This window comes from Tiliqua scincoides, chromosome 6 (assembly GCF_035046505.1).
Source record: "Tiliqua scincoides isolate rTilSci1 chromosome 6, rTilSci1.hap2, whole genome shotgun sequence".
Lineage (NCBI taxonomy): Eukaryota > Metazoa > Chordata > Lepidosauria > Squamata > Scincidae > Tiliqua > Tiliqua scincoides.
The window spans coordinates 39,084,487-39,100,188 of NC_089826.1; the positions used below are offsets into that span (position 1 = coordinate 39,084,487).

The 15,702-nt window shown below is 46.3% G+C and overlaps 1 protein-coding gene across 1 annotated transcript in view; it reads right to left on the minus strand.

Annotated features, from left to right (window-relative positions):
* MAML3 (mastermind like transcriptional coactivator 3) overlaps positions 1-15,316 on the minus strand; it is a 354,762-nt gene extending 339,446 nt beyond the window's left edge. Inside the window, exon 1 of the mRNA XM_066632226.1 lies at positions 14,484-15,316. Within this exon, the coding sequence (XP_066488323.1) occupies positions 14,484-14,936 (453 nt within the window). The 5' untranslated portion in view covers positions 14,937-15,316. The remainder of the gene's footprint in view (positions 1-14,483) is intronic.
* Between the last annotated feature and the right edge of the window lie 386 nt (positions 15,317-15,702).

Genomic DNA, 15,702 nt, shown 5'->3' on the forward strand with positions numbered 1-15,702 from the left:
TAGCTAAACTCCAGCATGTTATATCAGAAGGAATTCCAATAGTAAGACCCACATACTGCCCCTTACAATCCTATACACACTTTTCTCGGAGTTAGTTTCATTGGAACATTCATTGGGACTTACTTCTGAGTAGACATGCCTAGGATTGTGCTGCCAGGCTATAATGTAAACAGCTCCAATATATTATTGAGCAAGGAGTCGTTTAGCTTTCCCTTTAGTGCCCACATTCACAGTCTGGGATGATTTGTGTGGGATTAAATAGTTCCAGGCAATGACCCATCACACTGCATGGAAACAGGCTACATCTCAGAATTTAATTCACTAAAATTAACTAACGAAGCAGCTGTAATCAAACAGATTTAACCTAAAATTTAAAATGTAAGAAAATGTTCCATCAGAATGTACAATTAACATGAATTTTGCAGGTAAGATGCACAAACCAACACATAAAGGGATGCAATTTCCTGGTTGTGTATCTCTCTAGAATAATCCATACAGATTTACATTCCTACTGACCATAGATATTCTCCTATGGGGAGGGGTGTCTTCAGAACTAGCCCAGAGTCAGATACTAAAAATCAAAAACTTAAGATTTCTTAAGTGTTAAGAACACGTGGTGGAACTTTCTTGAAAATTGTTGTGTTGTTACCTGCTCTTGCATTTTCACTGTGTACAGTATTTCTTTCCAGAGATTCAAAACATCCCTCATGTCAAGCTAAGATGCTCTCTAAAGAAAGTTTGGATGGAACTTCATTGTACAATTGTTACTATATTTGTGTGTTATGTTTTGTGTTTCCATTCATATTTTCCCACTGTTCATTCCAACTGTAGGAACAGTATTTTCAGCATATATATAATTTTTCCATGTTCAGAAACAGTGGGCTGATCAAGACTAGACATAAATCAGCTAACTTTACCAGCGAGGTTCAAAAAGAAAAGTGAAAGTATATTACTTTGGAACATTTAATTGGAAAATTCCTTCTCCCTGTCTACAAATCCAAATGCTGCCCCCCATACCCATTGATGTGTCAGTATTTGCTCTTCCCACTCTCCACTGTTTTCAGTCAGCACTCTCCTCCCCTCCACATTGTCTCTTCCACTCTGTCCTCCTCTTCCTTTGCAATCCAGGGAGAAAAAGGAGAAGGAGGAGCAGTAGAAACAAGTAGGAGACAGGGATAGGCAGCTCTCTGTGAGTGTACCTGAGGCAACCGCTTCAATTGGTTTCATGGATGGGCCAGCCCTGTCTAGGGGAAGAGGAATTTTTTATATCAGACAGATACAAGACAGTGATTTGTGCAGACTATATTTTGCAGCAATGTAATGAGATGGCATACCATAGTCTTCTGATAATTCAGAAGTTGTTCTGGAAAGTATGTCTCCAGATTGGGGGGGGGGGGAAGCAGGATTTAACATTCCCAAGTACAAGGCTCTGCTTTCTCTATGGACTTAGTTTCAGTTATAAATTACTCTGTGTAAGCTGCAGAGTTGTTTTTTATTTTTTTGCTTCTTGTAAGATTATAAAATATAAAATCATAAATTAAAAATTTTTAAAAAGAAGAGAAATCAAGGCACAGAAGAGTAACAGGCAAAAAGCGAAGGCTGCATGTGAGCCTAAGGTTTGCTCATACGCATTAACACCAAGCCACAGTCTGGCCTTATGTATAAATGCACAGAGAGTAAGACTTGTGCTGTTTGCAGACTTCCCAGGTAAATGAGTGCGGTCACCTGCCTCAGTCCTCACAGGCATCTTTAACGCCACTCATATGAAAAATGTAACAAAACACAAAACTGACATCCTGGTTTCTTAACCAAAAGCACCTAACAAAACACTCTCTGATATAATCAGAACATCTCTCTTCAGAGTACCCTGTAGGTGCTAAGCTATTGCCAGCTTAACTTGAAAACTATATACACTAGTTTGCACTTCAACAGATGCAGATTGCTCTCCATTCAGAGTAAACAACATCTACCTTGGTGTTAGCAGTTTTCAATGGAAAGCTGAACTGGCAGAGGCAGCAAGATAGACTGTTTTTCCATTATGCTCAACAGAAACTTTCATTTGCATTATCCACTGAACTGCTATTTGATTTGGTGCTTTGTGTTGCATAACCTTAGAACACAGTGTTATGCTCGGTCAAAGGCATGTGATACCTTTCTGGATTAGCTGCCACTTACTCTGGATGTAACCACACAGAAGAAAATTGGATTAGTTCTGAGTAAAAACAATGAAGATGGTCTATAGGCAATGTGTTATTTCTAAGGCCCAAACCACACATTATGCCCAAATTTGTGAAATGGTAGACCAATAGCCTGTTTAGAGCAATAAAATTTTCTCTAGAAAGGACAACTGAGATCAGGGCAATGGTAGCATATGCAACCTTTTCTTTGACCCTTACCTACTTGCTCCAAACTGCAGTCCCACACTGTTTCCCCGATCCCAGAAAGTGCAAATATCAAACTATTTAAAACTTCATAGAGAGAAAGTCTCTTGTGAGGGAAAAGAAAAATCTGGTACAAAGAGGTTAAACACTCCTCCCCAGCCCCCAGTGGGAAAGTTAACTACACTCCTTAACCCCAGATTGCTCTCTCCAGAAGCAGCTTTTTCTCATCAAAATGGCTTGGCAGGCTACTGTTACATGCATTTGTGCATAAGAAGTAGTTTGGGACTTACTCTTTGATTTCTGAACCGGTATTACACAGCACTTAGATTACATGCTGGAAAAGAAGAGGTTATCAAGTTCAGCACCCAACCTCAAAACAGCTGTCCCAAATCAAGTGTAATAGGAAAGAAATATCATACAATATAAAGTACAATATTCTGATTTTATGGAACAGGGCACAATTTAAAACTTTTCCTTTTTAGTGCAATGAAGAAACCTGCTTTCAGAAAAACAAAAGCAAATCATTTCCCTCTAAAAATGTATTCCCATTTTTTCAGTCATTTTTCCAGACTGAGTTCCTTGAAGGAAAGATACTCTATAACTGTGCAGAATAAATAATATAAACAAATAAAGTTTGCAACAGAAAGTACCACCAATGGAATTTTGACCATTCCAATTTCTGCCAAGAAATGAAACTATATATCATTATGTATATGCCTGTCTCTGATGCCCACATCAAAAAGACTATCCAATATTCTTTCATTCACCACTGAGAGCTTGTTGTCCAAATTATTCCTTTTTCCTTTGTCAATTTACAAAGGCTTACTCCTCTAAAGAAGAGTTTTGTTGCGCTAAAGTTTTGTTGTTAATTGCACAATGCAGTCCCATAGTGCAGGGGTTCTCAAACTTCTTGGGAGTAAAACTCCCAAGGTAAGTTCTTGCAGGGAGGGGGGAAGTTAGCAATGTGATCCCCAGAATTGTGCCACTCAGGAGGGGGGCCAGGGGCTGTTCTTTACTCACACAATGAAGCAGCAGTGTCCCAGGGGTGCTCTGCAGGGCTCCCTAAGGCGTTGAAAATGAAAATAGAACGATTACAACCCACTTTCGATTTTGCGACCCACTTCCAGTTTTGCCTTGGAGAGCCCTGTGGAGGCATTTGCAGAGCTTCCCGCACCTCCAGGACACTGCTGCTTCATTGTATGAGTAAAGAACAGCCCCTACCCCCCCCCCAACAGCAGCGCAATCCTGAGGATCATTTTGCTAACTTACCCCTTCCCCGCCCCTTAAAGGGGCTGGAGGCAAAGGGACTCCGGCTGGGGCATTGTGATGCCTCAGTTTGAGAACCTCTGCCATAGTGCAATCTTGTGCACATCTACTCAGAAGTAAGCTGCACTGAAGTCAATTAGACTTACACGGGAGCAAGTGTGCACAGCATTGCAGCCCTAATAATTTTATTCTCTGTGGGCATTTCTTTGAACAAGCTACTACAACTGTCCCTTGCCCCAAACAGAAAGAACACATTTGTTCTATTTCAGAGATTGCTAGATTGAGTTTTTATTTTTCTATAACAACAAAGGATGCTTTTGTAGTGATGAGCCTAGTAAATGAATCATGTGTACTTGACATGTAGATTGTATGAGTAAAATGGAAGCAGACCAGGGAACATTTATAAGCACATGATCTTAAATCTAAATCTGTTAGATTTAGATTGTTAGACTGTTCCAGTAACGTCAGAATGTGCTCTGAATGTGTGTGTATGTGTGGGGGGAGGGGTTGAATAGGGAAAGCAAGAATCCATCATAAAAGACAGAAGAAATAATCCCTACATAGTTGAACGACTGCATATCTGACAAGATTTACTAATGAACAAGTAACTAGATACAAAATGCACACAAGAATAAAAAATTTACATCAAACACAAATAACTTGTAACTCATCCATGTCTTTTGAACTGGCCCATTTTTCCTATAAAAAATTGGTAAGAGTACAAAATTTCTTCATTTCAAGTTGAAAGAAATAACCTGAGATGATCCAGAGGCAAGACAGTAGCATGGAGGTCTTGTGTGATCTCCTCCTTCCAGCTACATGACAAGCAAGCACTTCTGGGTATAGAGAAGTACTATATTTATTTGAATAGAAAGTTGTGTTCCAGGATTCTCCTACTGAAAGGCAATTTAGCACACATTTTTATAGAATCAATGCATTTCACTAGCATGAGGTTTCAATGTACTTACTACAGTGATAGTCTCATATTTGGTGAATGTCAAACTCCCATATGTGAACACTGACAATCCCAAATGTCTGAAAACATTAGCCATCGGTAAGAGTCATCATTCTACCCCCTGATTTGACAATGCTAATATTCATTGATCTATGCCTGAAATGTGAAAAAAAAAAATATATCATTCAACATTTACAGAATTAACCTGAAATTTCTGGCATTCATCTATGAACATCAACACTGACCACATTTCTGAAGTATTAAGATAACTGTGACACGTACATCATGCAAGCAATAGAAACAAAACTGCAAAAATTGATTTCTTGTATACATAATGTTAAGCTTAACACGTGCAGAGACCCAAGAATCATTTTGTAACCCTGAAACAATTTCTCCCCATTGCCTTCAGTATGCTTAGATCAACCACTTAACATTGACTGTGGTTACCAGGGAAAGTACTTTGGAGGTGAGCTTAGCTATATTCTCATCCCATAGGGCAGCAGTTTTCAAACATTTTGGTCTCCACAGTACTTTACACTCCTAAAAAGGAGTCTCGGGGAGCCCCATCAGTGCCTGTACAGAGTTTCAGGGAGGCTCAGAGTGCCACTACTTGCATGTACGAGTAGTGATGCAATGCCAAACCCAATGCTGAATACTGGTGAAGATCTGGAACAGGAAAGGAATGAGGAAGAAAAGCCACAAACAGGGGAGGCAAGAGGAACAGATGAGCAAACCAGGCAGGGGGGAGATGGTAGCCACTTATGGAGTGCTCATGGAGCCCCTGAAGGGGTCTCAGGGAACCCCAGAGCTCTTCAGAGAGCACTTTGAGAAATGCTGTCATAGGGAAATCCAGTCTAGCCAAGTCCTAGCATAGCTGCATCTTCATCTTCTATATGGTTTCTGGGTAGGCATTTTATACAGTTTGAAGCAGCCATGCATGAACATGGTTTTCCTCATGACTTTCAGCTGTTTATTTGCTATAAAAGCATAGTAGCAACTCTTTGGAGCAGTAGCAATTTTTATACAAGTAATCAGGAAAACTATAATTTTTACAGATTTACCTTCTACATGCTTCACTGCATAGATGCTTTCCAAGTTTCAGCCAACCTGTTTCATCAACTCATGTTTAGTTGTAAACCTGAATTATGGAACAGGAGAGAGATTTCTAGTCGCAAGCATTCCTAATAAATGCTTCCTTCATTAAACTTTCAGAGCAAACCACACCCGAGATGGCCCTGATCCAGATGAGGACTATAGTGGGGGCAAAAAGTTAAAGTCCCTCCCCCCATGCTGCAGACCCAATCTGAATTGGGCAGCCCACAGCTCCTATTTAGTACATAAAAGTTAAACATATCAACTTTAACAATGTACTTGATATGATATGCAGTTTGGTCTTTAGTTGCCTCACTTGCATCAGTAGATGAGGGTGGACAAGAAACCCAGAATGTTAGGGTTGAAGGTATCTTAAAAGGCTGTGTAGGCCAACTCTGTGCCAAGGAGAAGTATTTATCCCACTCTGATAAATGAAACGGAAAAATACAGCCCACAAAAATACCAAGTTGAGGTCTCTCTTATATGTTACCCTTATAAGAACTCTTAAAATAGACATGACTGATATTCTCACTGATTGTACAACACTCTTTGCAATAGTGGACCTTAAAAGATCTCAGACATAAGCCTGCAAGCAGGTTCTGGTCTGTTGCGAGATATTTGAAATCAGGCCAATGCTAATTAACATTCCATGGAACACAACTCAGGGCTCCTTTCTTTCAATCCTACTTAAAACTTGGTATAATAATGGCAGACCTCAACAACATCTGAGAAATAGAAAATAAAGTTCTCCAAATCTCAGTTATATGTTAATTGTTTCAGTTTTAAAGCCCACTTATACTGGGCCCCTAAGTTATAGACATCTGAGTTACGGAAGTCTAAGTTTTGGACAGCCACATTGGCGCCAGTGTTCCCCCTAAGATGCACAGTCGTGCAGCCGAGCTCTGTATAGCACAGAGCTTGGCAACCCAGGACTCTGGCAATGTGAGGTCATCTCCAAGTGCCCAAAGATGGCACCATGGCTACATGGCGACATCGTGCTGAAAGGGTTCCACATTGGTGTGTGGGAATATAGGTTGGTACTTTCATGCTTTTATGGTGCTTTTATGGTGCTTTTGTGGAGGCATGAAAGCGCTGAGCCAACCATTCAATTCATGTGCACGTTCCAACTTCCAGACAAATCTCCAGAATGGAACTGGTATGTATCTGGGGACTGTTTTTGGAATCTATTCAGTCCTTCACCCCAGACCTTTGTTCTTGAGGAATACTTTTAACACTGTACTTCAGTTGTGTTTATGTGAGGCTTATTCTCAAATAAATATGCATAGGGTTGCACCCTTAATGCCTCAAGGTTTTACACATGGAAACCTTTTGGTTTGGAAACCTTCACACATGGAATACAATTTGCAACACTCCTGCTCCTTGTAAGCAAGGACCAAGTTAGACATGATGTGTCTATTGTGACTCTTCCCCATTTACAAACAAGGAAGTACTGTATAGAGCAGGAGTGTCCAAAGTTTTTGGCAGGAGGGCCACATCGTCTGTCTGACACTGCGTCGGGGGCCGAATTCATTTACATTTCAAATTTGAATAAATTTACATAAATTAATATATTAAATATAAACTTATATGAATGAATGAAGGTCTTGCAATAACTCAAGGTCTATAAAAGGCCTTGCACAAAGCAAGGCTGGCCTTTCCTTTGCTGCTGCTACTGCATCACAGACATGAAACAACAAGCAGTGGAGGGAGCCCTCATCCCACAGCTCACTCGAGAGGTCAAACAGTTGCCCTCACTCTGAGAACAGTTGCGTCAGGCCAGTGTGGGCTCCAACAAATCTTCAGAGGGCCAGAGGCTCATTGGAGACTAGGGGCTCCCTGAGGGCCGCATAGAGAGGTCTTGAGGGCCACAAGTGGCCCCAGGGCCTGGGTTTGGGCACCCCTGGTATAGAGGGTAAGGGAGGCAGATCTTTTTCACATGAAAAGGAGCCTGTGAAGGAAGGAAGAAAAAATTATCCCTCCTGCCTTACCTTATCTCATTGTATTTTGTTGCTGCAAGCAATTTCTTTCCCAGTCTGGCTCATTTCCAGTATCAGAACTGCAAATGAAATGAAGGTTCACTGCTATCCTTAGGTCTAAACTAGTATAGTTACCTTATTTGTGCTGCCCTGGTCACTGCATGTCTTATACATACATATTCTTAAGACAGACCCAAAATCTCTGTACTGTTGCTTCAGGCAATTACAGCAGTAATTCAAGCAAGAACAAGATCAAAAGAGATTTTAACACCCAAGGATGCAATCCTATGCACAGTTACCCAGAAATAAGCCCCACAGCCCACATTGTATCTATGAGCACTTCCACACCAAGTTTACAAGCTTTATGTCTACAATCCAATGCACAGTGATTTGAGAGTGGGTTTGACTAAAATCAAGCCCAAACCAGATGCAACAAAAGGAGACATATGCATTTAAATCCAGATATCCTTCAACCAGGTAGAAGATATACGTAAGGTCCAGTTTTAACAGCAAAGCAGGGAGACCCCCCTATTCACAGCTTATCTCCTTGCAGTCTCTTAATTCCAACACTTTTCTCCCAATTATTCTTACTTCTGGTATTGAAACCTATTTGAGGGGAAAGTGTCATGGGAGCCACTGTGGAGAGACAAACAATGGGCAGGGAGAAGTTCCCTGTATCCCTTGACCTCCTGTTCCCTGGACCCCTTTATTGGACCCTATCAATGCACATGACTGCAGCAGATGTGGGCTTAACCATACAGATCCATCACAGTTGTATCTCATTTGGACCTCAGTATTACAGAAGTATTTCAGAGCAACATGAAGTATAAGCCCTGTGCTTCTTGTATCTGTTACAGTGGCCTGTAGTTCATAAAAGCTTATGTGGAAATAAATTGATTAGTGTTTAACACAGCTTCATTGTTTTTGCAGCAACTCACTAACACAGCTACCCTTTTGGAAGCTCAGTACTGAAAACCTGAAGTATAATGGAATCAAACACAGAGATGGCTTAGCAAACTGAACTCTCCAGAGGACTTGTAATACTGAACCATGTTTGCCAAATAACTTGGACGCATTACAGCAAGAAGAATTATACCCTCAACACAAGGAGAAATGAGAAAGCACATTAGCTAGCTGAAGACTGGACGTACTTATGTTTCTTATGTATGACAAATTCTGCTGGATCAGGCCAAAGGACCATCTAGTCCAGCACCCTCCCACAGTGACCTTCCAATAAGTAACGAATACTTCTGTCTATTCACTCTCTCCACAACATGCATAATTTTATCAGTCTCAGTTCTGCCTGTTCCCCTTAATAGCCTTATTTCCAAACTTAAAAGCCTCAAATGTTGTAGCCCACCTTCATAAGGAGGGTGACCCAGTTAGACCATTTTGGTTGCCCTCTTTTACAGCTTTTCCAGTTCTACAATATTCTTCCTGAGCAGCGGAAACAAGAGCTGTACAAAATATTCCAAATGTGTTCTACAATGTTAATGGGTGTAATAATGGTGTTACCAAGGGTGTAACTGCCCCAGTGAAGGAGGGGAGCATGTACTGGCTTTGAAAGAGAAATTATTCTGCACCCCTCATCACTCATGCAGGGCGCAAGATTCCAGTCCAACTAATTCAGTCACAGTTGTAGCTGAATGACTTCTACATTTCTAAAAACATACAGAAGAAAAATGCCACAAGGTCTGGTTTTTAAAAAAAATGATCAGGTGTTGAGGAAGCCTATATTACAGTGTTTTTCAAAGTATGCTGCAGGAAACTTCCCTAAATCAAGAGCAAGAATAGTTTGAACTTCTTCAAATATAATTAGGGAGGGGGGAAGCAGTTCAGCTAAGGCAGGGGTGCTCAAACTTTGAACTTTAGGGATGCTGGACCTTTAACAAGTGTATAGAAGAGAGAATTGCAGCAGGTGCAGCTTGTCATCCCACAGAGCTTTGAGCACCCCTGAGCTAAGGCAATGGGTATTCTTTATTCAGAGTCAAGTCAAAGCAAAAACAAGGAGTTAGGGCCCTGTGGCATACAGTGAAACCTGCAAAGGAAATGAAGGAGGCGTTTGTCCCAGCTTTGTCAAGCAATACAACAATAGAGATGTGTATTCACACCATCATTCATGGTTCAGTGATTAGAAGAAAAGAAGACATGCTTCTTTCCTTCTTAGTCTCAAAGTCTCATAGAAACAGGATTCAAAGGCACACTGGAAATGGCCTTACACTCTCTGAGCAACCTCCTAGTTTTCCTTATGCAGCTCTGCTATACGCTTGCAAAGATTCCCAACCTAACTCTCAGTCTCTTTGCAACTGCCCTCAGCAGCAGCCTCATCAGTGAAATTCTCCCTCTATTCAGAGCAATGCTACCGATTCCCATTTTCTTAATATTTAAATGGGAAAATGCATTTTGGTGTAGCAACCTCAAAACCACACTAACAGTCCAGTAGAAATAGTTCTAGTGATGAATTTCATGGACTACTCTACACTCTTTCAAGATGTGCCACACAGTCCAAGGCAGTGATTTTCAACCACTGTGCTGTGGCACACTGATGTACCACAGATGGTTCACAGATGTGCTGTGGGAGTTTGGGGGAAGGTCATTTATTAGTAGGGCAATTGGGGGATTTTAGCCCCCAACCAGTAGCATGGTGCGCCTTGTCAATTTTAACACCTTGTCAGTGTGCTGTGAGATGAAAAAGGTTGAAAATCGCTGGTCCAAGGCATATTTCAACAATTTAACATATCTTTATTCAGGTGAGAAGACCATGGTTGTGTCAAAGAATTAAAATCCATGTTGTTAAAAAGTTCTTGGACTTGTCACCCGAACAAAGATATGTTAAATTGTTAAGATTATTGCTGGCCATGAAAACCTATAAACATAGACAAAGCATATTTAATCAAAAGTTAAGTCCAGCAGACTTCAGTGGTGCTTATTCCCAACTAACAACCCAATCCTATGCATGTCTACTCAGAAGTAAATCCGTTTCTGGTAAATGGGTATTACTCCCAGGAAAGTGTGGATAGGATTGGGCTCTAAGCCTGCACAGAATGGCAGCCATAAATAGAAAAAAAAATTTAAAAAGGAAAAGGAGCTGATCCCTTTGGATTTTGCTACTTGTCATAACTTGACATAGAAACAAAACTTCTTTAAAGGTATCTGGGGCCTTCAGACAAAGCACGCAGAGGCAATTAAATTTAAAGTGAAGAAGATAACCATAACTCAAGAGTGTTATTCAATATGGGGCATATCAAGGCAAATCAAACATTCTGATCAAACCAGATGTTGCAACATCTGCTTTATTACTTCTGGAGCAGTCAGCCACTCCAAAGGGGGAAATGAAGACCTCTGCCCAGCACCTTAAAACCACCCTGTTTGTGAGGAAGAGACTTAGCAAAGGCAACTGTGTGGACTAGAAATGAAGGCTGTTTCCTAAACATCAAAGTTTAAACGGGGGTGGGGGTGGGGGGCTGTAGAGGCCTTTGTGCCAACCACTTGTCCAGTCCTCAGTGCGCTCCACTGTGGTGCAAGTGCCAAGCCCCTTGAGGCAGCTCCTATGCATGACTACTCAGAAGTAAGTCACAGTCTGTTCCATGGAGTTTAGTGTCACAGTGTGTATAGGATTGCAGCCTGAACCCATATCCTACTTAGAGAACGAGAGCTGTTGGATTCGTCCTGGTCTGGCAGGGCCAGCAGGGAAGCTTCTGCCCTGCTTGTTTCCTGCTGGCCAGTCAGGTGCCTCCCTCCCTTTGTGCTGCTGCTGCAGCTGTTCCCTGCCTGCCTGCCTGCCTTCCCGCCTCTCCCTCCCGCCTCGGAGCCTTCTTTCTCCGCAGAAGCAAAGGGGGGGAGCGGAGCGTGTGTTATCTGCCTGTCTCATCCCCTCCTCCTCGCTCTCAGCGCTGCACGGGAGAGATGCCCGCTGCCTCCTGCCGGGCCGTGCGCTCTCCTTTGGAGCTGGAGGAGGAGGAAGGCAGGCAGGCAGCAAGCCTTTCCACTTTCCTGGGAGTAAATCTCATTGAACACAATGGGACTTACTTCTGAGTAGACACGTCTAGGATTGGGTCCTTAGGCTGCAATCCTATGCACTTTCCTGGGAGTAAATCCCACTGGACACAATGGGACTTACTTCTGAGTAGACATGCATAGGCTTGGGCTGGCAGACTCTTTTCTCAGCCAGCGGGAGGCGGTTCCCACGGCTGAGCAGCGCGGACGGCGCTACCGGGTTGTGTGAAGCCGCCCCCCTCGCTGAGCGGTGAGAGGGCAGACAAAGCGTCTGGGCTCTCTCGGGAGGCGGAGGAAGGTGCAGCGGGCTCCGCCTGCGGTCACGACGGACCTGCCTTTCGCGGAGGGTGGGAGGCGCAGAGGCGGCGCGCCGGGGAGAGACCCACACGCGCAAACGGTCCCTCTTGCCGAGGGAGGAGGCGGCGGAGGCAGCAGCGGAGCGCCAGTCCCGCCGCCGCCCTCCCCTGCTCTTTGTCGCCGCGACACCCAGCCCCGGAGCTGCCTCTGCGGCTGACCCCGCAGTCAGTCCGCGCCCTCCAGGCCTCCCACCTTCCAGGGGAGGGACGCGCGGCTTTGTCAGGCAGACGCCAGCTGGTGTGGCTCTCCCAGGGCGAGCTGCTCCACCTACCAACCAGGCGGCTCCCGCCTGGCAGCAGCCGCAGGCTGGGGAAGCCAGTGCGCTACGAAGCGCCTCTCTCTACACACAGTCCTGGAGCCTTGTAGGAGCGGCTGCCTTCGGGAAGCGGTGCCGGGCTCACGACCCAATCCCCTCCACGCTTTCCTGGGAGTAAGCCCCATGACTCTAATGGGACTTACTTCTGAGTAGGCATGCCTAGGATTGGGCTGTGAGGCTGCAATCCTATCCACACTTTCCTGGGAGTAAGCCCCATTGAAGACAATGGGACTTCTGAGAAGACAAGCATAGGATTGCATAGGACAAGCACTCGGACAAACATTCAGCCCAATCTTAGGCATGTCTACTCAGAAGTAAGTCCCATTAGAGTCAACGAGGTTTACTCCAAGGTAAGGGTGAATCGGATTGCAGCCTGAGTGGCCAGGAGTGAGGAAAGGACTTAGCTGAAAGCAAAAATGTCTTGAGAGCGTGTTTTAGAACCCAATCTCTGCATGTCTAGTAAGTCCCATTATAGTCGCTAAAGCTTACTCACATGTAAATGTGGATAGGATTGCAACCCCAGGCAGCAATCATATGACCCCCGGACACGTAAATCCCACTCAATGCATAAGGGCTCAGTGCCCAATCCTCTGCATGTCTACTCAAAACTAAGTCCCATTACAGTCAGTGGGGCTTACTCTCCTGAAAGTGAGAGAGTCCAATCCTCTGCATTTCTACTCAGAAGTAAGCCCCATTACAGTCAGTGGGGCTTACTCTCTGGTAAGCGTGGCTAGGATTGCAGCCACACTTCGGAGTGAACCTGAAGAGGATCGCACTGTGCATATCTATCATTGGTTTTTTTGTGTGTTTTTTTTAATTTTTTTTTTTGCTGGGGGAAGAAGACAGGTCTGTATTCTCCAGGCTGCAATCCGCCTGCAGTTTAATGCGTGCCGATAAAGGTTCAGTGCATGGAGCCCTTGGCCTGTGCGGGGAGAATCAACCGCGGAAGACATGCCCGCCCTCTCAGCAGCAACCCCCAGCACAGTCACCCTGGTCAAGATTTCACCAGCTCCTCCCTACGCTCAGCGACACCTCCTGGGAGGGAGCCAGGCCAGAGAAGCCCAGCTGACAGCACGCATGCAGACCGCAGCCTAACCTCGGCTGCACGACTCCCCCCCCCCCCCAGGCAGCCCGGAAAGCAGATTGAGGTTAAGCATTAAAGAGGCAGGCAGGGCGAGTCCTCAACTGCTTGCCCCGAGCATCCCTCCTTCCAGGGGCTCTCAAGGCGCTTCAGGCATCGCCCCATTTGGTCCCCAAGCAGGTCCTGAGCCACTACTAGGCGCTGCCAGTCCCTGTCCTTTTATCAGCGCAGCCTGTGTGTGTGTGTGTGTGAAACGCCACTTCCTACTAGTAGTCCCTACTCCACCGGCAGATTAGCTCCCGCCCCTCCGCTGTTCTCTTCTAAGCCTCTTAAAAGGCCAAGGAAACTTTAGACTTTGAAAAAAAGGAGAGATCCAGCCCAGGCGGCCGCTGACTGGCTGCTGGGAGTTTAAAGGGACTTGATTGGGCTGCTCCACGCACTACCCAGACACACACTGGGGGGAGGAGGGGGAGGAGGAAACCGCCTGGCCAACTTTTCTCCTCCCGAGCGCTGTCAGTCGGGCTCGGCCCCCCCAGTTCTCCCTGGGCAGGATTTAAAGAGGCAGCGAGCCTCTTTCCAGGGAGGCGCCCACCCACGCGCACGTGCTTTGCCCCCCCATATGCTCCAAGACCTTTAATGCTGCTCCCTTCCAGCCTATGAAACATCCCCCCCACACACACACACAGCTTGTTTCCCTATGGTGGATCTTGGGAGCAGCTGGAGGCGGGGACGGTAGGTGGAGAACCAGGACGGTACACTGATGGATACTGGAGCCTGATCCGTGAGCGAGGAAGCTTCCCTGCCTCTGCTTGCAGGGGGTGGGTGGTGGGACGCACCAGCCTCCCCCCGACTGCAGAGGCGCCCCCTCCCCTGCAAACACTCTGCTTCCTGGTTTCCCTTTTTAGTTATAGGACCAAAGTTTCTTATCTCCGCCCCTTCTCGGGCTCTGGCCAAGCATCCCTCCCCTCCCCAAACTCCTCCATCCGTCCAGGCAGCGAGGAACGAGCGCCAGCCCACCAGGGCTCCGCAGCCGCCCCCCAGCCCCCCTCGCCCGCCCCCTTACCATGATCAGCGTGTGGTTCCTCTGCTCGGCCGCGGCGGGCTCGGCATCCTGCTGCTTGCTGCCCTGGAGCTGCTGCTGCTGCTGCTTGTGGCCGCCCCCGGCGCCCGCTTTCTTGGCCCGCTGCTCCTGGGTCCGCTGGTACAGGCTGGCCGTCTCCCTGCGCTCCAGCTCCAGCTGCTCGGCCTGGGCTTGCTGGTACCTGTTCTCGCAGTTGACGTGGTGCCTCCTGCAGCCCTCGATGCGCTGCCTCAGCCGCTCCACCACCGTGCTGTGCTTGGGAACGCCGCTCCCGTTAGTGCCGCCGCCGCTGTGAGGAGCGCTGCTACCGGGAGGAGGGCCGTGGGGAGCGTTGTTCACGCCGATCCCGGCCCCGCCGAAGCCGCCGCTCAGGTTATTGTTGAGGCAAATGCTGCTGCCGTTCGCGGGAGCAGCGGGGGCTGCAAAATCCCCCATCCCTTTCCCCGGCACACTATTTTGGAAGAACTTTGGGTTTTGCGCCCCCTCCCCGCTTACACGCGGGCGCCAGACACAAACACTGGAGTCTTCCTCCTCCTCCTGATGGGATACTCTTTAAGGGACCATGGAAAGGGGGAGCAGCCAGCCAGCCAGCCAGCCCCGGGCAAAATGTTTGGGGTTGTTTGGGTTAGCCAAAGAAAACACCAAGCCCTTTGCTCGCCCCCTCTTGTCGATCCTACTCCAGGGAGGAGGGGGCCAAAGGTGGGGGGGAGCAGAAACCCCAGGAGGTGGTGCTGTGAGGTTATCGCCAGACACAATCAACAAACACAGAAGGAATTCCCACAAACGGATCCGCGGCAGTTCGGTAGCCAACTTCAGGGAGGAGAGATCAGATCAGCCCCTTCGGCAGTCATCCATGATTTCCAAAACGGATCCCGGACGCAGAAACCTTCCTGGGCTTCCCCATGTATGAAAGTGGAGAGCGAGAGAGGCGCACGCACCCACCGCACGCGTGCATGGAGAGATCTAGCCCCTGCTCACACACACACACACAGGCACCTAGGACAGGCACACACCGGGCAGGCAACGCACACACACACACCCCCAGCCCTACTCCTGCTCCACGCAGCCTCGCAAGGCAAGCAACTCCGCTTAGTGTGTTTTCTTTCCAGGGGGAGAGAGGAGGAGGAGGAAGGAAGGAAAAAAAAGTTTGGGTGTTAATGCCGCCCCGTGTTGTTCTCGGAGTACTTGGGCTGCTCGGTGG